The sequence below is a fragment of the Hypanus sabinus genome, chromosome 1 (assembly GCF_030144855.1).
Source record: "Hypanus sabinus isolate sHypSab1 chromosome 1, sHypSab1.hap1, whole genome shotgun sequence".
NCBI classification, from domain to species: Eukaryota; Metazoa; Chordata; class Chondrichthyes; order Myliobatiformes; family Dasyatidae; genus Hypanus; species Hypanus sabinus.
This window is the reverse complement of record NC_082706.1, coordinates 22,330,280-22,352,347: the sequence shown is the minus strand read 5'-3', so window position 1 is coordinate 22,352,347 and position 22,068 is coordinate 22,330,280. Positions and strand designations below refer to the sequence as shown.

At 44.5% G+C, this 22,068-nt stretch overlaps 2 protein-coding genes across 2 annotated transcripts in view; one reads left to right on the top strand and one right to left on the bottom strand.

The window, feature by feature from the left end:
- Window positions 1-2,653: 2,653 nt before the first annotated feature.
- On the bottom strand, window positions 2,654-13,149 carry pcna (proliferating cell nuclear antigen). Its single transcript, XM_059965476.1, has 6 exons — window positions 12,805-13,149; window positions 10,058-10,155; window positions 8,842-8,909; window positions 8,552-8,746; window positions 6,919-7,042; window positions 2,654-2,986 (listed from the first exon to the last, which is right to left on the bottom strand). Exons 1-6 carry the CDS (start codon window positions 13,023-13,025, stop codon window positions 2,907-2,909), a joined length of 786 nt encoding a protein of 261 aa, XP_059821459.1. The 5' UTR covers window positions 13,026-13,149; the 3' UTR covers window positions 2,654-2,906.
- Window positions 13,150-16,986: 3,837 nt separating this feature from the next.
- Window positions 16,987-22,068, top strand: part of cds2 (CDP-diacylglycerol synthase (phosphatidate cytidylyltransferase) 2) — a 63,007-nt gene continuing 57,925 nt past the window's right edge. Inside the window, exon 1 of the mRNA XM_059965464.1 lies at window positions 16,987-17,258. Within this exon, the coding sequence (XP_059821447.1) occupies window positions 17,199-17,258 (60 nt within the window). The 5' untranslated portion in view covers window positions 16,987-17,198. The remainder of the gene's footprint in view (window positions 17,259-22,068) is intronic.

Sequence of the window (22,068 nt, the reverse complement as noted above, 5' to 3'; positions counted from 1 at the left end):
TCAGTGTTCAATTCTGGTGCCGTTCTGTAAGGAGCACCTGTACATCCTCCCTGTGGAATGCGTGGGAGATCCAGTTTCCACCCGCAATTCAAAGACCTGCTGGGTAGGTTAATTGGTCATTGTAAATTGTCTCACAATTACGTTAGGGTTAATCAGGATTGCAGCCCACTCTGCACTAATTAAACTTTGCCATATTTTCTGTTCCCTGGCAGAATAGTAGCCATGCCAAGCTGCTGCCATAACCGGATGCACCACAGAAATAAGATGCTTTGTATGGTACGTATGTAAAGTTGACGATGGTCGATGGGGATATGCCGAATTTCCTTCTGAGTGAGCCTTCTTTGAAATTCCTTGCTATGTTTACCCCTGGAAACATGATACCCTCAACCTTCTCTTCCTCAGCACTACCGACACAGATAACAGCATGAAATTTCAGCCCGTCAGTTCATTCCCCCGTACACATGGGGATAAGGTAGCACAAGCTCCTTGGATACTTTTCTACATTTCGAGAAATGCACTAGAATTCAACTGGGCAGATAAGCAAGACATCCCCTTCTCCGACAGCGGAGGTTTGAAGTAGGCTTGCATGGAAAAGCTTTCTCACTTAAGATGGTGGAGGCAGTCTCACAACAGTTAAACATGGTAAATTAAAGTACCGAAGGCCATGGTCTGTATGAGCTGAAGGTCCTGTGATGCGTGACTCAAATCCTATGAGAGTTCATGGCTATCAGATTATGTCTTCTGACTTGAAATGTTAAATGTTCCTCCCCCCCCCCCCCCCCCCACTGAGGCAGCATCATAATTTAGTGGTTAGCCAACACTTCACAGTACCAGCAACCCAGGCTCATTTCCCACCACTGCCTGTAAGGACCTTGCACGTTCTCCGTGACCACGTGGGTTTCCTTCTTAAACTGATGCCTCCTCGTGTTAGCCTTTTCAGTCCTGGGGGGGGGACCTCTGGCCATCGACATGATCAAAGGGTTACTGGGGCAGTACAGCTCAAAGGGAGCTGTTGTATCTCTGAATTATAGTTTTGTTGATGGAATAGAGGAACTAGCTTCACCTCCTTGGAACATAGGTGGTTGCAAGAGGATCTGGAAGTTATCGGAAATCATGAAGGCACAAACACCAGGAAATCTACAGATGCTGGAAATTCAAGCAACATACACAAAATGGTGGTGGAACGCAGCAGGCCAGGCAGCATTTACTGGAAGAACCACGGTCGACGTTTCAGGCCGAGACCCTTCGTCAGGAGGGTGTAATCATGAAGGGTGTTACCTGTTAGAGATTGTTCCCATTGGCAAGTGAACCAGAGGGCACAAAGACAACTGCTCACTACACTGCAACATTTACTCCGCACCCCCCAGACCGATGCTCTGTCCTGCTCAGGCTTCAGCTCTGTGGGCTTTGCTACAGTTTGCCCTGCAGTGAAGAGTTGAGGCTGAGCCTAAAGGCTCAGCCATTTTCGTCCTGAATGCCGTTGCTAGCTTTTACTGTTTGCACAATTTGTGCCCCCACCCCCCGCATAAGTGGGTCTTTTTAAAAAATTGGGGCTGCCTGTAAGCAGACGAATCTCCAAGGCTGTATAATTTGTACATTCTTTGAACTTTGGTTAGCTGGAAATAATGTGCTGTCTTTAAAAAGCAGCATAGAACTACAGAAACTAAACATGCCCTTTGGTCCACCTAGTTCCATTGACCCACAACTGGACCATAGCCCTCCATACCCTGCTCCCATCTAGGTCTCTACTTCCTCATTCTTTCTTCTGATGGCAGCTCATTCCACACTTGCAATAGGGTCTCGGCCTGAAACGTCAACAGCACTTCTCCCTACGGATGCTGGCTGGCCTGCTGCGCTCCGCCAGCATTTTGTGTGTGTTGCTTGCAACCCCCTCAGTTTCACCTTGCACCCTCTAGTCTAATCCAACCTCAGCGAAGAAAGCCTGCTTGCATTCACTCTAGCTATACCTCTCATACGGCTGGGGCAAGCCATGAAGGCAAATGCAGACAAAATGAACCTGTTAGGTACGTGGAAGGAATAAAACTTCAGGGCTACAGGAGAGGGCATTAAGACAGCTCTTACACCTGAGCACAGGCTGAATGTCCGTTTTCTACTTTATTACCTATAATGGGGTCCAGGGAGGGGCAGCACCTCTGGTAAAGGGGGTTGTTGTGACCATTCCAGGGCAGCCGACTCACCTTTGGACCCCACCAGACTGTCAGCTCTCACCTGCGGCCCCAAGTACCTCTTCGCACACGGGAGGCCACACCCTGGTACACTAGGCCTCGTATCCCCCCGGAGACAGAGACATGCCTGTCCTAGCACGTTAAGTCAGCTCCAGCAGATTGGGCAGGTGAGGTCTACACTGAAACCCAATGGCAAGGAATGCAGCATTGTAACGCTCATGAACACAAAACAGCCACCCACTGCAGCCAAGTGGACCTGGAGTTCTTACATCAAGTGTGGAACAGCCCCAGGGAAACGGCTTTCTCACTTTTCCATTCCCCAAGTTGGGTGCAAGATCAGTTACTCAGACACGAAACAGATTTTCAGCATTGTTAGCCAGACCAGGAACCAAACCCAATCATCCAACGCGCTCAGAAACTCGAGCTTTCCCCTTTGTTTGGCTCATCCCAACTCAAGAAGCAAGCAGTTAACACCACAGAAACAATTTATTTCTCTCCGTTTCACTGAAGCTCCTTTATAACAAAGTGAAATGTTGGATATCATATTTACAGAAAATATCTACAAAAGCGTCAGGTTAGGAACAAAGACACCTGTAAAGGAGAAGTTGGTCACCAAGACAACGCCACTGAACTTGGTCCTAGAATCTTCAGTTATCTCCAATAACTGCATGACAAGTTTGCCCCTCCGATGGTCAATCTTCATCATCTAAATTCCTTATTTTAGGAAGCCTCTTCATCTTCAATCTTGGGTGCCAAATAATACTTGATGTGCCCCATGTCTGCAATCTTGTACTCCACCACTGCAAAGCCAAAATTAATCATTAGACACTGGCATATTCTGCCTGACTCAAGTGTGATAGGACCCAACTCTACATATTAGGTTCCACTATCAATAATATTTTTAATCCTCTAGTCTGTATTGACTGCAGTTGGATATGTTTGTCCCTTATGTGTTGGACAGCTCATGCACTTCCACTCTAACTCACTTTCTGTGGACGAATATTTCAGTGTGCCGATAGAAGAAATGTACACAAACCAAAATGGAATTAAATACCTTCTGGTCTCATACAGCCATGTCCAAATTATTTCCCAGGCAACGGAGGGTTACTTCCCTTAAACTGCACATTTAGAAACTGTTGAGCATTTAAACTCCAAATGTGCAACGGCTCAGTCCCAACTGTCCACTAGGAATGTCAAACCCAATGAACAGAAGATCATTTTGCCTTTTGATCCAGCTGTTCTTATAAAGATCATGGCCAATGTCAGCCACTTTTCACTCATTAATTACACACCCAAAAACCTCTCCACCTATACCCTGAACATACTCAAGTGGGTGAGTCTCTACAATCTCTCAAAGTTCCACAGATGCACCCCAGCCCTGAATCCAATGGGACAGATTTTCCACAGAGCCAAAAATGGGACAAATAGTCTATTCCTGGGCTGTAGTATTCTGATCCAATGAACTGAACGCTGATATCAGAAGTCTCAACAGGACCCCACCAATTACCATAGTGTTCCAAACAGGTTAAGACCCGTAATTTTCACAATCCCAGATCAAGCCTGACCAACGCCATTGTATTGGCATGGCCAATAAAGGAGTCAGGAGCTCAGATTCAAATGGCTTTCAGATCGAAGATAAAAGATCACACGGTTACTCAGTAAGGCTCCAAAAATCATAATGAGGTCATTTGGAACCAGTATACACAAAAGGATACACGATCAATATCAAACCACTCAAAGGAGTAGAGGAACGATGGGTAAGTTACTAACCCTTGGTCATGAAAGAGAAACTGTGCTGATCAAGGGGGTACCTTATCGGCTGAGGGACTGGCTAGAATGAGCCAAAACACCATGTAAAACATTAATTAGGCCACAGATAAGGTTAAGCGTACACTTAACAGTTTGCAGTAGGAGTGGGAGGGGGACGGGGAAAGGCTGCAGGTTAATAAAGACTTTTCTAAGACAAAACTATCTCTGCAAGACCACAGAAAACAGATGAAGAAAGGATTTTCTTTGGCATAATGGGGAATAGAAAAGGCGAGTCAAAAGGCCAACGTTACGACAATCATGGGAAATGTTTTAACATGCAGGTAGATTTAGGAAGATCAGGTCGGTTATGGATCCCAAGAGAGTGAGTTTGTTGAATGCCCACGGGATGGCTTTTTAGAGCAGTTTGTCACTGAGCCTACAAGGGGATTGGTTATACTGGAGTGGGTGTTATGTAATGAACCGGAAGTGAGTACGGAGCTTCAGGTAAAGGAGCCCTTAGGAGACAGTGATCACAATATGATTGGAGTTAAGCTTGAAATTCGATAGGGTGAAAATAAAGTGTGATGTAGCGGAGTAAAAGGAATTACAGTGGTATGAGAGAGGAGTAGGCCAAAGTAAATTGGAAAGAGATGCTGGCAGGGATGACAGCAGGGCAGCAATAACTGGAGTTTCTGGGAAGTCAAAGCTGATGTATAAGTAAAAGAAAGGGCATACAACAAAGCAAAAATAGCAGGAAGATGGAGGATTAGGAAGCTTTTAAAAACCTACAGAAAGCAACTTAAAAAAAATCATTCGGAAGGAAACGATGAAGCAAGCTAGCAAACAGTATCAAGGTGGATAGGAAAAGCTTTTACAAGTATATAAAAATAAGAGGGATGAGTGGATGTAGGACTGCCAGAAAATGAGGCCAGAGAAATAGTGATGGGGGACGAGGAGATGGCAGATGAATTATATGAGTATTTTGCATTAGTCTTCACTGTGGAAGACACTAGCAGCATACCAGGTGTTGAAGGGAGTGAGGGAAGAGAAGTGAGTGCAGTTGCAATTACAAGGGAGAAGGTGCTCAAAAAGCTGAAAGACCCAAAGGTGCAAGTCACCTGGACCAGATGAACTGCACCATAGGCTTCTGAAAGGTGGTTGTGATAGAGATTGTGGAGGCATTAGAAATGATCTTTCAAGAATCACTGAACTCTGGCATGGTTCTGGAGGAAAGGAAAATTGCAAATGTCACTCCACTCTTTAAGAAAGAAGGGAGGCAGCAGAAAGGAAATCGTAGACCAGTTAACCTGACCTCAGTGGTTGGAGTCAAATGTTAGGGATGAGGTTATGGAGTACTTGGTGACACAAGACAAGATAGGACCAAGTCAGCATGGTTTCCTTAAGGGAAAATTTTACATGATGAACCCATTGGGATTCTTTGAGATCACAAGTAGGATAGACAAACGAGACGCAGCGGATGCTGTGTATTTGGATTTTCAGAAGGCCTTTGACAAGGTGCCACACACAAGACTGCTTACCAAGAGCCCATGGTATTACAGCAAAGTCATTGGCAGGGTTAGAGTATCGGCTGATTGGTAGGAGGCAGCAAGCAAGAATAAAAGGATTCTTTCCTGATTGGCAGCCAGTGACTAGTGGCATTCTGCAGGGTCAGTGTTGGGAGTGCTTCTTTTTCTGCTGTCTATCAATAGTTTAGATGATGAAAATAATGGCTTTGTTACCAAACTTACAGATGATGCAAAGATTGAAGGAAAGGTGTGTAGTGTTGAGGGAACAGGAAGGCTACAGAAAGACTTAGACAGTTTAGGAGACTGGGCAAGAAAGGGGCAAATTAAATACAATTTGCAAAATGCATGGTCATACACTTTGGTAGAAGAAATAAATGTAGACTACTTGCTAAACAGAGAAAATCCAAACACCTGAGATGCAAAGGGACTTGGGACTGTTTACGCAGAACACCCTAAAAGTTAACTTGCAGGTTGAATTGGTGGTGAGTTTGGCAAATACAATGTTAGCATTCATTCCAAGAGGTCTAGAATATACAAGTAGGGATGTGATGCTGAGGCTTTATAAGACACCAGCGAAGCCTCATCTTGAGTATTGTGAAGTTCTGGGCTCTTTACCTAAGAAAGGTATTCTGGCATTGGAGAGGGGGTCAGAGGAGGATCCCCGAGATTGAAAGTGTTATCATATAAGGAATGTCTGATGGCTCTGGGCCTGTACTCGCTGGAATTTAGAAGGATGAGGGGGAAAATCTCATTGAAACCTTTCGAATGTTGAAATGCCTAATCAGAGTAGATGCGGAAAGTATGTTTCCCATGGTGGGAGAGTCTAGGACAAGAAGGCACAGCCTCAGGATAGAGGGATGTCCATTTAAAACAGAGATGCAATGGAATTTCTTTTGCCAGAGGGTGGTGAATTTGTGACCACAGGCAGCTGTGGAGGCCAGGTCATTAGGTGCATTTAAAGTGGTGACAGGTTCTTAATTGGCCAATGACAAGGTTACGGGGAGAAGGCTGAAGAGGGGGCAAGATTGAATGGCAGAGCAGACTTGATGGGTCTGCTCCTATAACTTAGGGTCTAAGAGGCCAGAAGTGTAAAATTATGAGGATAAATGGGAAGATCCCATCATCTTCACCAGAGTCAAAATGGTGTGGCTCAGATTTACTGCAAATGGAAGTAGAGGTGAGCATGAAATAAACAGAATTTAGAGTCAATTCTGAGTGCGAGGCAGAAACAATCACATTTTAAAAGCAGCCTGTTGGACATATAGCCTGCTGTAACCTTCAAGACTTCACATTGACTTCAGAAGTCTTGTCACTGGAGCTGCACTACGTTTAGTCAGAATGCCCTCCAAATGTGACAACAATTCTTCATTGTTCTCCATGACTTCACTCAAAAGGGAAGCTCAAGCCCGGCAGCACCGTATACTGGACGCCAGATTTAACGGCCCTAGAATACGTACCTAGAGGAATGTCCGCTGACATGCTGAGTGTGACTGTCGGCGAGAGAGGAGTTGCTTTTGTGAAGAAGTTCAGATACCGTAGGGCAAAGGTCAGCTGCACAGGCTCGTTCATCTCAATGGTCACCTGTGGAGAAAAGCAGGTTTGCAAAGTTAAATCGTGCAGCCAGATTGTTGCACGGCACAGCGAGCCATGATGGACTGCAGTCACACCTCTTGCAACAGAGGAAATGGTCAGTGAGGATCTTAATGCAACCGCAAGCGAGTTCAAGTTACTTGCTTTTTATGGCGTTGTAGATTTCTAGTGGTCATTAACATCTATCTGTTAACATCTCTCCGTTTATCTATTTACCACATCTATTCATCAGTTTATCTATCTGTTTATTCTGCCCAGAACCCCAAAGTTGCCCCACATGAAAACTAGACTGTGTCACAAGAAATCACTACGCAACAAAGTTGGGTGCAAACAATGGATAGTTCGTTCTGTGGCCAAGTTTCTGGTCGGTTGACCTGGAAGAATTAAAAGTTATTGTTGGTACTGGGTTGGTGGTCGCAAGGCAAGTGTGGTTAACCCTCCTCCCCACTACACCTGTCCATTCAAGCCTGCCAGGGAGCTGAAATTCTTGCCGTTTCTGGTCTGTGTACTATTTCAAGTTACAGTCAGCAAAAGAATTGCCCTGTAATCTGTTCCTTGAAGCGTAGCAAGCCACAGCCCCAGGTAAACCAAAGATGAAAAGTTATAGCCAGGGCCATAGATACCCACAACTATGAACAAATATAGGCTCTCTTCAGCTTACAAACACCTGACGTGTATAGCCTGTATACGTGGACAAGCCTCCAGGGGACAGAATGGATCTGCTGGTCGCTGCAGGCTTCCACTACTGTATGGAAGCTCGGCTACTGCCAGCATTTCTAACTTGTGAACTGCTAAAAGTTTGAAACGACCTGTAAGGAAAAGGAATCAATGACCTGACCTGAGACCATTTCCCAGCACGAGGTATACAATCTGTGGTCACTTTGTTAGGCAAACCTGCTCATTAATGCATGTATCTGATCAGGCAATCGTGGCAGCGACTCAATGCATAAAAGCATGCAGACTTGGTCAGGAAGTTGAGCTATTGTTCAGACTAGACAAAAGATGGGGAGGAAATGTGATTGAAGTGACTTTGACCATGGAATGATTGTTGGTGCCAGATGGGGTGGATTGAATATCTCAGAAAGTACTGATCTGTGATCAGTGCGAGAAACAAAAAACATCCAGCAAACATTAGTTCTGTGGGCGAAAATCCCCTGGGAATGAGAGCGGTCAGAGGATGGCTAGACTGGTTCAAGTTGACAGTAACTCAAATAAGCAGGTGTTGTAACGGTGCGCAAAAGAGCATCTCTGAATGCACGTCAAACCTTGGGCGGGCAACAGCAGCACAAGACCACAGCAGGTTCCACTGCTCTATCTAATAAAATGGCCAGTGAATGTGGGATGAAAGGGATATCGTGGTACATCATTTCCAGCTGCTACTGGATAGGAGGACCAATGAGTGTAGGTGGATGGACATGTCTGGTGGATCCAGTTGGGTGATCTGCTCATCTGCAGTAAGCTCTATTCCCCATGGTTCACAGAGCAATCAAAGCCATTCACCGCCTCCTCCTCTTTATCCACGTTGCTGGTCTGCGACAGCTTAACGTTGCCCGTCCCCAATTCGCCACTGGCGGAGAACTTCACGCCATCCTTGGCGCAGGAGATCACAACAGCGTCGCCAATCTGGCTCAGGTCTCGGCAGATGCGGGCAAATTCACCGGACGGCATTTTCACCACACAGCTGTACTCCTGCTCCTGCAAGGCACCAGGACAGAGCACACACTCAGGACCACCGCAGACCAAAAGCAAAGATATGTCCATCAATGACACAGACTAACACAGTGACTTACTGGAATTCCAAGCTGCTCAACATCCAAGTCCATCAGCTTCATCTCATAATCAGACACCTTCTCCTGATCTGTAAGACAGTCAGTAGTAAACATCAATCTTACTGCTCGATTACACCCACTCGACCAACTAACCTAACCCGTGTGCCTTTGGAATGCGGGAACCAGAGGACACCCACATAGTCACAGAGAGAACATACAAACTTCTCACGGGGCAGAATTTAACGCGAGTCACTCGTGCTGTAAATGTTATACTAACCGTTATGCTGTTGTGTAGCCCTAAACATAATTCCACAATTTATACGCAATCTTCAGCACTCTAGCAGTGCATCGTTAGAAGAATGTGAAGAGATTTACTAGAATACCACGGATGTGTACAGAATATAGAAACAATTTTCTGTTTATTGAATGCAAATAAAGGACACACTGATGCTCAAGATGTGATTTGACCACAAGTAACAAGAGCATGAAGTTTGCAGGCTAACCCCCCCCCCCCCCCCCCCCCCCGCGATCAAGTATGTTTTCTCCAATTGCTCCCTACATTTAACAACGCATGGTTGGCAGCTTAATTGGCTGCTGTAAGTCAGCTTTAGGATGCAGGTGGCGAAAATGAACAGAATATGGAGTAAATTAGTGGGAGAAAGGGATTGCTCTCTGAGAAGATGTGGATCCAGTGGGCCAGAGCAACCTCCTTCTATGCAGGCAACACCCAAGTTGCTTTGACGTGAATATAACATGCTGGCAATCTGATAAAATCTTTGCATACCAGCTGGGCAAGACTGAACTAAGTAAATCACCCTTGATAAAAGGGTAGAAAATCGGGTACAGCCCCTCTACAATTCAACTTCAGTGCAGAAAATCTGATTGATTGCACATCATCTGTGGTAAGCCAATGCAATTTAGGGCCCTGGGAACGTGTCACATAGCACTTTTTAAAAAAAAAGTACCTTAATACACTTGGCCTACGTATACAATGTGACACTAGTTTGTTATAAATGGGCTGCTTCAGCCCAAAAGAATCCTACCAAATTCTATACTTGAGAGGTGAGGTTGAAGTCGGTAGATTTTTGAGCACAAGACTTGGGAATCAGGAGTGTGGACTAACCGCAACCTTACTGAATTTGGGAAATGCCCCGAGAGGACGCACAGCCTGCTACAGTTATTTCCTGCAACCGTCAGAAAGGAACCAAGCTGCGACATGCAAGCGCCTGATACCCACTCTGTGATTCAAACACCAGCGCCAGCGTGTCCGCATTGTCCTCTGCTCTCAGTGTGATGATATCCTCGTTGCCAGCACACTTAAGAATTTTGGACATGCTACAAAAGGAACAAGAGTATTAGAAATAGCCCAAAATCATTGTCAGTCAACACACCATTCTTATAAGCTCATTGTTCTAGTGATGCTTGGTGGAGACAGATCATGACATTCTATTCTTATTGACTCTCTCTTTTGTCTCCAACCTTAAACTCTTGCACTCTCTAGAGTTTGCCTAATCTACATTGTTATTGGTTCCAAAACCTTGGTTGGAGAAGGAACAAATGTCAGAGGTTGTGCACTCTGGTTCACAGTAACTAGATACCTTTGGCTGGGGAACAAATAATGCTACATCTCACAGGATGAACACATCCATTGCCTGATAACTCAATACCATTTCAGCCCAAACCACGTCAGAGGGTCCTTGGGGTTGATAATGCATTATACATATTTCTGTAAGATATAAGAAATCATTGCACCTACATCAGCTGGTGTATCAATCCCACGCCCTACTAATTTCTCCCCTTGACACTTCTCTCAGCTTCCCAACAACTCCCAAGAGTGGTTAATTAAGCTACAAACGGTTGAGTTTTGGGAGGAAACCGTAACACCTGGAGGAAATCTATAGGGAGAGCTTGCAAACTCCACACAGACTGCACCAGAGGTCAGAATGTGGACCTCCAGAATTAGGAGGCGGCAGCTTGTAGTAGTTGTGTCACCCTTGTTGTGGCCGTGGAATCACAGAAGGAAAACTTGCATGCAAGGGTGGGAAAAATTAGAAATTCTCTTCTGCACACAGTGCACTTGCACCTGAAGACTGATAGTTTGTCAAACAAATGTACAAATTAGAATCAGTGGCAGGCCCTTAAACCTTGCTCTGTCGTTCAACAAGATCGCACAAACCTAGTGCCATACTCTAACGCGGTAACCTTTCACAAGAATTAGGCCATTGGCCCATAGTCTGCTTCACCATCCCATCATGGCTGATTTATTACCCTTCTCAATCCCAATCACCTCCCTTCTCCCCATAATCTTTGGTGTCCTGATTAATCAAGAACCTCAGTGTCCACCTTAATTTTCCTAAATGACTTGGCCTGCACAGCCACCTGTGGTGATGAATTCCAGATTCACCACCCTCTGACCAAACAAGTTCTCACTTATCTGCTCCAAATGGACTTCCCGCTCTTCAGGCTGTGCCCTCTGGTCCTATACTCCCCCCGCCATAGGAATCATCCTCTTTACATCCACTCTATCTAGGCCTTTCAATATTTGATAGGTTCCAACAAGACACCCCTCCCCATCCCATTCGCAGTTCTTCTAAGCTCCACTACATTCTTAGTTTTGTATTCTAGTCCTCTGGAAATGTATGCCAACATTGGATTTGCCCTCCTTACCACTGACTCAACCTGCAAGTTAAACTTTAGGAAATCCTACACACAAGACTCCCAAGTCCCCCTGATTTTCTGAATTTTCTACCCATTTGGAACACAGTCCATACCGTTATAAAGCATCTTCTACCAAAGTGCATGACTGTGCACCTCCCTACACCACTTCTTTGCCCATTCTCCCACAAAGCTGGCCACAAATCCATCAATCCCACCACCCAAATCATTGACATAAAACACAGACCCCTGCCGTGCATCGCTAGCCACCAGCATCCAAAAGGCTCCCCTCTAAACACACTCTGCCTCCTGTCAGCCAATCTTTTATCTATGCTAGTTCCTTTCCCGTAATACCACAGGCTCTTATCTTGTTAAACAGCCTCATATGCAGCACCTTGTTGTCATAAACCTTATTAAACAGCTAGCAAACTCTGCTTCCACTGTCTTTTGAGGTATTGCAGATTCTTGATTGTCTGCAAAAAGAAAATTCATCACCCAATTTAAATTGGGAACTGGGTATTTTTAAACCGCGATTAATAGTCCTTGATTTTCCTGCAAGAGGAAACAAACTCTTTATTATCTCCCCCCCCCCCCCAAGATCCTTCAAGATTTATTTCAATCCTTCAATTAATTGCAGACTACACCCAATGGCCAACTCATTCGCCTCCCCAGTAAGTTATAACTGGTGGACGTAATGCACTACATGAAGTTAGGTTAGGGTTAACATATAATTTATTTCAACGGTAGGGCAGACTAAATTACTGAATAGTCCCCGTTCTTTAAAGTGTTGCAGGTGTGGGTGTAAAATAAGAAAAAAAGTTTCAATTTAGAAACAGGATTAAAATAGTTTAAATTTCCTATTTTAATCAAGGAACAGTAACAAGCCTGGGCATATTCCCGCCAACCCGGCCTTTGTCCTTTCGCGCGCAATTGACGTCACAGGCGGGCCGGTGGCGCCTTTTTGCAACAAAAACGGAGGGAAATGGGGGCCTGGGCAACACAGCGGGGCAGACCGAATACCCTGATCCAAAATTTTCTTTAATGACAAGAATGTCTAATTGTTTAAACAGTTATAAGTTAAGTTCACTCAACAGCAAGTCGTGGCGTCCATTTTAGCTGCCCCACAATGTTATGTAAGTTGTACAAATGGAATTTTATTCAGATCACGGTACACTTCTGTAAGTTTAGCTAAGTCTATGATTCCATAGCAAGCAGATATTAAATGTATTTTTAGGAAATAACCCACGATTTGGCCCACCTTAGCCGTGCATGTAACATAACGCATCACGAACGCAGAGTAGCACTATTTTCTCCTACAAAAGCACGCACCTGCTGAGATTTACCCCCATGGATAGATTTCTGTCGCAACGGTATGTGTCGAACCCGTCGCTGCGAAGGGTGAGCTGAACCAGGGAGACATGCGAACTATCCATGGACTGCAGGCTGATGCCGGTCGAGCTGATGTCCCAACAAGCTTCGGTGATCAGGTCCTTCAGGGCCTCCAGCACCTTCTTCAGGATGCTACCCTGTACCAAACGAGCCTCGAACATCTTTGCAATTAACTATCAAGCACTTGCAACAGACTAAGATAAAATAAAAACTAAGTTTAATGGAAAGGACTGCAGCAGACAGACAACAATTCCCTCCTGATCTCACCAGCAAATGAGCGGGCCCGTCGCACGCTCACTTCCTGATATAACCTTATGCAAATCGTTCGTTCCATATATGGCAACGGCGCGAAATGACGTCTCATTTTTAAATATGACGTGCCAGTAAAATTCTAAAACTTTTATTATTAAAGACGTACTTGAATCACATTTTCCCCATACGGACGCGATTAATCTAAATATCGATATTCCTTGAAAATGACATAAGCAGATTAATATCAAACGACACCAATAGGTTTCAAATTGAAAATATTATTTTCTGATCTTTTAAGCTTGTTTTCCGCTGCACAATTGCGACTACTCAAAAGACTAATTGGAAATGTACAATTAACAGATTTTAAGCTAATAGTTAAGCTTTTGCAACGAATTATAGACCCGACGTTCATCAATTGGACAGATATAACGATATTCATAATATTGATACAACAATATTTTATAACAGTATAAATGCATTAGTGCGCAGATTGGTATACATTGCTGAGGAGAGCGTTTCTGCTTTCTGGCGAATCGTATCATCAAGTTCGTCGATGACACGACCGTGGTGGGTCTCAGCAGCAAGAACGACCAGTCAGCTTACAGAGAGGAGGTGCAGCGGCTAACGGACTGGTGCAGAGCCAACAACCTGTCTCTGAATGTGAACAAAACAAAAGAAATGGCTGTTGACTTCAGGAGAGCTCTGAGTGACCACTCCCCACTGAACATCGACGGCTCCTTAGTAGAGGGCGTAAAGAGCACCAAACTTCTTGGGGTTCACCTGGCGGAGAATCTCACCTGGTCCCTCAACACCAGCTCCAAAGCAAAGAAAGCCCAGCAGTGTCTCTACTTTCTGCGAAGACTGAGGAAAGTCTATCTCCCACCCCCCATCCTCACCACATTCTACAGGGGTTGTATCGAGAGCCTCCTGAGCAGCTGTACCACTGCCTGGTTCAGGAATTGCACCAACTCGGATCGCAAGACCCTGCAGCGGATAGTGAGGTCAGCTGAGAAGATCATCGGGGTCTCTCTTCCCGGCATTACGGACATTTACACCACACGCTGTATCTGCAAAGCAAACAGCATTATGAAGGACCCCACACACCCCTCACACAATCTCTTCTCCCTCCTGCCGTCTGGGAAAAGGTACCAAAGCATTCGGGCTCTCATGACCAGACTGTGCAACAGTTTCTTCCCTCAAACCATCAGATTCCTCAATACCCAGAGTCTAGACTGACTCATTTATTACTATTATATTGAAATTTGTCATCTACTGTGCCTATTGTCTTGTTGATTATTAATTAATTAATCAATCAATTAATTAACTATTGTACTGCCCTGCACTGTTTTGTGCATTTTATGTAGTCCTGTGTAATCTAGTGTAGTTTTGTGTTGTTTCATGTAGCACCTTGGTCCCGGAGGAACGTTGTTTCGTTTTTACCGTGCTTATGGTCGAAATGACAATAAAGAGCGACTTGACTTGAATTATGTTTCGATCATGTTCCTTGTCAGAATGTAATAATTGCACATCTTAAAATAACTTGAATAATTTGTATATAATTTTAAAATAACGTTTAAGTGTGGAAAGGTATACAGATGGGAGAGGTAAGAAGGGCTATGGTCCTGGAGCAGGTGGACAGTTTAAATGGATCAGTGTGGGCTAGATAGGCCGAATGACCGGTTTCTGTGCTGTTCTATCTATAATCTCAGCATATACTAATACCGCTTATGAACAATAGACCCCCATGTTGCCCAAAGAGAAATGTCAATACCAATGTTGAATTATATTTGGAGTTTGGTTGATTTGAAGGGTGATTTAAAAAAAATCCATTAAAACACAACATGCAAGTTTGGAAGAACTGACTCAAATGCCTTTCATCTCTCATGCCTAAACCTTGGCATTGGGAGGATGCTCTTCTTTCTAAACACAAAGCACACTGCAGATGCTGTGGTCGAATCAACACGTAGAAACAAGCTGGATGAACTCAGCAGGTCGGGCAGCATCCGTTGAAATGAGCAGTCGACGTTTCATCGGGTCGAAGGGTCTCGGCCCGAAACGTTGACTGCTCATTTAAACGGATGCTGCCCGACCTGCTGAGTTCATCCAGCTTGTTTGTACGCGTTGCTCTTTTCTCTGCCTCCTAGCAGAACAGCGTTAGGAGGACCGTTGCTCAGCGTTGCAGCTGAAAGTAACCCCCTTAGAACAGCGCTCTCCAACTGCCGCTTGGCATTGGGATGGTCATTAACCAACTTTCCAAGAGTGTCCCGAAGCAGTCGAAGATGAAAGTATTTTAAAGCGCTTGGTAGTGGGATCCCGTTGGAGGTGGCGTAGAATTATACGTTGGACCTGGAGGCTGGTGGGGTGGTAGGTGAGGACAAGGGGAACCCTATCCCGAGTGGGGTGGAGGGCAGATGTATGGGAAATGGGAGAGATGTGTTTGAGAGCAGAATTGATGGTGGAAGAAGGGAAGCCCCTTTGTTTAAAAAAAGGAAGACATCTCCTTCGTCCTGGAATGAAAAGCCTCATCCTGAGAGCAGATGCAGCGGAGACAGAGGAATTGTGAGAAGGGGATTGCATTTTCGGGATAGGGTTCCCCTTATCCTCACCTACCACCCCACCAGCCTCCAGGTCCAACGTATAATTCTCCGTAACATCCAACGGGATCCCACTACCAAGCACATCTTTCCCTCCCCCCCCATCCCTTCCCACCGATCTCCCTCCTGGCACTTATCCTTGTAAGCGAAACAAATGCTACACCTGCCCTTACACTTCCTCCCTCACCACCATTCAAGGCCCCAGACAGTCCTTCCAGGAGAGGCGACACTTCACCTGTGAGTCGGCTGGTGTGTTATACTGCGTCCGGTGCTCCCGGTGTGGTCTCTGATACATTGGTGAGATCTCACGCAGACTGGGAGACCGTTTCACTGAACACCTACGCTCGGTCCGCCAGAGAAAGCAGGATCTCCCAGTGGCCACACATTTTAATTCCACGTCCCATTCCCATTCTGATATGTCTATCCATGGCCTCCTCTACTATCAAAATGAATCCAACCTCAGGTTGAAGGAACAACACCTTATATACCGGCTGGGTAGCCTCCAACCTGATGGCATGAACATTGACTTCTCTAACTTCTGTTAGTGCCTCTCCTCCCCTTACCCCATCCCTGACATATTTTGTTTGTTTTTTTTCTCTCTTTCTCTGCCTATCATTCTGCCTGTTCTCCATCTCCCTCTGGTGCTCCCCTCTCCCCCTTTCTTTCTCCCGAGGCCTCCCGTCCCATGATCCTTTCCCTTCTCCAGCTCTGTATCACTTTCGCCAATCACCTTTCCAGCTCTTAGCCTTCATCCCACCCCCTCCGGTCTTCTCCTATCATTTCGCATTTCCCCCTCCCCCTCCTACTTTCAAATCTCTTACTATCTTTCCTTTCAGTTAGTCCTGACGAAGGGTCTCAGCCCGAAACGTCGACAGCGCTTCTCCCTATAGATGCTGCCTGACCTGCTGTGTTCCACCAGCATTTTGTGTGTACTGTTTAAAAACAACCTGGCACCCTTCAGGGTCTATGAGCCAGCGTCCACTAGCCTCTGAACTTATGATTGTTGTCTTGTCATTTCTTGTGAAGAGAGGGAAACCTCTTCCAATGTCGCTCATCACCAACCCCCGGCATTGCGAGTCCCGTTATCCAGTGCTCTGCAGCGACGCCTGGCTTGGGGAGGACCGTTGTTCGGTGATCTGCTGCGACATCTGTCGTTGGGAGGACCTGGCCGGCGGTCTCCTGCGATCGCTGACATTGGGAGGACCGATGGTCGGTGCTCTGTTGCGACGTCTACCGTTGGGAGGACCGTATGCCGGTGTTCGCCAGCGCCGCCCCATCGGCCGGGAAGACCGGACGTCGAGCACGAGCGACGGCGAGCGTTGGGTGGACGTGAGGCAATTTGGTGTTTGCTGGGGAGCAGCGGGTTCCTGTCACTCCCGACGCCGGGGCCTGAAGCTCGTTGGCCGGTGACAGCGACAGCGACGATCGCAGGCCCAGCTGGTGCTCTCCGCCGAATCAGCCAGGGCGCCGAGGGAGAAGCAGAAGGACATGGCGGAGCTGAGGCGCAGGGCCCGCGATGACTCGCAGGATCCGCTGACCGAGCTGGTGGTGAGAGGCGCGATCGGCGAGGCGATGCACATTCACCCGCCCCTTTAACGGGAGTGGGTGGAGGAGGGGGAGAATCAGCACACCCATGTCTTCCCGCACCCCCTTTCCCAGGTTTTCCCCCCACGCATATGCCAAAGTCTCTTCCACCCCTTTTCCTCGGCCCCCCTCCATTCCCAAGTGTCCACACCATTCCTGAGCGACTCCTCCCAATATCCCTCTTCCAATCCAGTGACCCTCCTTATCCCCCTCCCTATCGCTCTAATTCGATCCCCAAATTCGTCATCCACATCTGAGTCTGCATCACTGTTCATGCCCTTCATCCCGCCATTCTGCACCCCACACTCGTCGTTAAGTCATTAGATCTCAAGACATTTCCTCGATTGCTGCCGCATGACATCCCGTCAGTGTCAACCAGCAAGGTTCTGCTCGAGTGCTACTCACTCCACAGACTTGAGTGGACATTTAGTTACGGTACTGAGGTTGAAACACTGTCTCTTCTGTCATGTTCAGGACCCGATACCGCAGTTTGAAACAAGAGATGTTTTTTTTTGGTGTCCCAGGGCCAATATTTCATCACCAGGATAGACAATTTGATGATTACTGCATCAATATTTGTAGGAGTGTGCTGTGTGCAAATTGCTTCACACATTCAAATACCTTATTAGTTCAGAAGTATTTTGATGTTGTGAAAGGCAGCCTAGAGATTAAAATCTCTTTAAAAAGGCCCTCTGAGGTCACTAGCGACATACCCACCCAAATCCTGTAACTGGCCCACAAGACTTTTCTAAGATTGGGATCATGCAATATGTCTGTAACCTGGGAAGTGTCAGAAAGAGTTAAGGAGAGCATGTTATTTTACAGCATTGGCAGATGAAAATTGAACAAATCTGGTGGAAATTTAAAAAAAAGTGAATGTGGAAATGTACGACATGTTGAACAATGGTTGCAAGAACAGAAATTAAGTACAACAAAAGAGGAATTTAAGACTAAGTGTGATTAGTTTATTGAACAGATTTACAATATAGAATACAGTACAATACAGTCCCTTCAGACCCACGATGTTGTGTTGACCTTTTAACTTATTCCAAGATAAATCTAACCCTTCCCTCCTCAATACCCCTCCATTTGTCATTTACCCATGCTCCTATATGAGTCTCATAAATGTCCCTAATGTATCTGTTTGTAGCACCCTGCCCCAGCAATGTGTTATGAATCCTGTCATTAACCAAGTACTCTGCCTTTAAATTTGACTTTCCAAAGTTATTACCACACTAAATTGTAACTACAGAATATATAGCAAAATGCACTATTTTTATACCAAATAAGTATCTTCAGTGCAATTAAAACTAAATTTAGCTTAAGGTATTTATTGCATGTATTTAATTCCTGGCTGTCAGTGTGATGAGCCTTAAGTTCCATAGAGTTGTATGCTTGTGAAAGCAATTTGCAGGTCACTTTTGTGTGTTGTAGTGAAAGTCAAATTCATCTGTGGTTTTTAATCTTTTATTTTTGCTGAAATGGTCAAAAGTATTGATGCTTTTTAAGCAGACACATTTACCTCCACTCCTGGCCACAAAGAAACTCTCCTCACCCTTCTGAAAAAGATCTGGTTTTGTTTTTGTACTTTCCTTTTTGCTTTTGCCATGTTTAATGCTCACAGCAGGATGTTTTAACATTCACCAAAGGAATGCATGTGATGGTTCAAAGAATTGTAATCGAATTTTAACTTGTGCTAGCAATTAGATTAGATTCAACTTTATTGTCATTGTGCCGAGTACAGATACAAAGCCGAATGAAATGCAGTTAGCATCTAACCAGAAATGCAAAGAATAGTGTTACTTACAAAATAACTGCGAATAAAAAGTAAGTGCTACAGCACACGAATATAACAGTACAATGTGAGTGCAATACTGCTTAGTGCTGTGATGTGAGGTTCAGCAGGGTCACAGCCTCAGGGAAGAAGCTCTTCCTGTGCCTGCTGCTGTGGGAGCGGAGGCTCCTGTAGCGCCTACCGGATGGGAGCAGTGTATAATGGGAAATAGTACTATAGTCTAGTATAATAACATTTCACATTCTGATCCCAAACAGGACGTCTTGCAAGAGTCTCAAGCTGTATATCAAAGAGTAAGTTGTGGATTGAGACGGTAGTCAGAGTGTCATTGGTATTGCCCATTTAAGACTATCAGTTATGGACGGGCCCATTTCCTAAAAGAGATGTAATGCTACCCAATGCTGAAAATGTTGATGCTCTAGGGTTTCTCTAAATTATTGCCTCATGTAGATTGCTATTAATCACTGATAGTGTCTGTCCATGTCTATGTTAAAGTAATTAAACCCAAACTATAGTGGTTATTCAAATTTTTCCGGATGCACATAACACCCTTCTCTTACTTTGATGGTATGATATGAAGTAGCTAGAGTTCTGACCACATGCGAGGCCTTCCTTGAAACCTAAATGGTTTCAGCATGGATAGGATGGTGACCATAATTTCCAGAATCTTTCAGAGCAGCAAATTAAAAGAGAAATCTGAAAATGTATCTGAGATATGACAGGCCTGAGGCAAGGGAAGAAATTTTACACATCTCCTGATTATTTTAGTGTATTTTAAAAGAATGAGTTAATTTTGAAGTGAAAGCAATACTTCAGTGAAATAGATGTCAATATACACAGAGCAGTTTGTTACAGATCTTCATGAAGTAATTAGTAAGCACTTAATCATTTTTCTCAGCAAAGATTCCGGGTATATAAGGTCAGCCCCTTGCTCTTCCCTGAATCATACCAACCTTAAGATTGGAATAGACTGATGTTTATTATATCACATAAAGGGAGTGACATCTGAAAAATTGCTCACTTGTGGGATTGTGTCTCTGTTAATTGTGTTCTATGCTGAATGGTTTCTAGATTGTAGACATGGATTAGCTGGAATTGCTGTAATTGTGCTTAAGTGTAGAAAGCTGAGGACCAATTCAGCCTTAGTTTGGATGCATACAGTATAGAAGCTAGTGGTGGACAAGCACATTAGCCTTCTGCAGAATCACAACTCAATTATACGGATGGTGGAAGAGAAATAAGTAACTGAGGAACAGGGAGATGAGATAGACCAGAAAGTGACCAGGAATATTATATAACTGATAAAATATATAAGGGGGTTTAACCTGTCCATTGCACAAGAGAGCTACACGCTGCAGTGAAGCAATTGACTCATTTAAATTTCATAACTGTATTTTGTAATTGGACTTCAAAGAAAATTCTGAATTTAAATATCCTTTTTTGTCACCCATTTCACAATCATCTGTATTTTTATTTCAAATTATGACCAATGTACAAATGTTTTATGTGATTTTATGTAACTAAAAAACAAATTAGACCCTTTATCAATAAGGCCAGATGATGAAACACCTTATTTTTTGTACACTGAAATGCTGTTGTCTTTGTCTGGGACTGGATAATTCATTCAGACTTGACCATCAAGAATTTACTGGGGGTGTTTGTTTCAAGTATCATGAAAAACTAACTCTCTTTCAACTTCTCAACAGTCACAAATATGAGAAAATCTGCAGATGCTGGAAATCCAAAGCATCACACGCAAAACGTCGGGGGAACTCGGCAGGTCAGGCAGCATCTATGGAAAAGAGTAAACAGTTGACGTTTGAGCCAAGACCCTTCATCAGGACTTAATGAAGGGTCTTGGCCCAAAACATTGACTGTTTACTCTTTTCCACAGATGCTGCCTTGCCTGCTGAGTTCCTCCTGCATTTTCTTTGAACTGTGGTTGGTTGACACCTGTCCTTGTTGGATATTGAAGAATTAGGTTAGCTTATCATAGTCTCTGCAGCCTACTAGCCAGTATAGCTGATGTTAGCTATAACTGATGTAACGGTCAATTATTTTTGATTTTCTCAAATGGAACTTTTCAAAATCTTTTGGGTTGGTGATTACCATTGGTTTTTAAAACAGAGTGAGGTCAGAGATCTTATGATGACAGCAGACATTTCCTTATAAGAACATGTTGTTTGCATATGCTAGGCAGGCACACATTCAACAAGGCTTTTGTCCTGAGACTAGCAGAAATAGATTCTCAATTTGTTCTTTTGACTAATCGGACTGAAGGGTTGGCATCTGATCATTGTCCAGTTTCCTTTGCTGGAGGCCTTGTGAAAATGGGCGAAGACTTTCAGTGGCATTGGTAATTTAACCAAAAGCCTGTTTGAGTTTGACACTCCACATATGCACACAAATACTGGATGGGAAGAAGGGCGCTGTGCAGCATTTGGTGGTGCGTTCGAAGAGAAGTTTGAGCTTATGGCATTAGTTTTTAACCTTTAGGCACTGCATCATTCTTACTGCTGCTGCTTCAGTAGCCAAGAGAATAATGGCAGTACTGACCTAACCTGAGCTGCTGACATCCAAATACTGTAGGCAATGGCTACATGCTTACATACTTGCTGCTTCTATTCCATTGGGCTGTAGGACCCCAGAGAGAGACTGATTGTATTTTCTCTACAAGCAAGGAAATCTGCCAGCTCTTCTGCAGATTTATTTCAACAGTTATTAAATGCTTCCTTAGTTTAGTTTTTGAAGTGTACTTAATTGTCTCTCATCACTCTAAGGTAAGAGGTATTACAAAATACTGATTTCACTTGCATTACTGTTGGATGTCAGGGGTAAAAATACATTTAATAGATACACAGGAAGTAAATTGTGTGGGTAACACAGAGTTGGAAATATGACCCACTCTAGCATACAGATCAAGAAACACTCCCATGTGGGAAATGAGCTGAATCTTTCTCATCTAATAAAAACATCAGT

Bases quoted from the DNA above. Each gene is read 5' to 3' on its own strand.
- pcna (XM_059965476.1), bottom strand. From the start codon at position 13,025: ATGTTCGAGGCTCGTTTGGTACAGGGTAGCATCCTGAAGAAGGTGCTG. The intron at 10,156-12,804 runs GTGCGTGCTTTT...TTCCTTTTGTAG, and splicing joins ATGGGGGTAAATCTCAGCAG to CATGTCCAAAATTCTTAAGT. The intron at 2,987-6,918 runs GTACGTATTCTA...TTGGCTTTGCAG, and splicing joins GTCAGCGGACATTCCTCTAG to TGGTGGAGTACAAGATTGCA.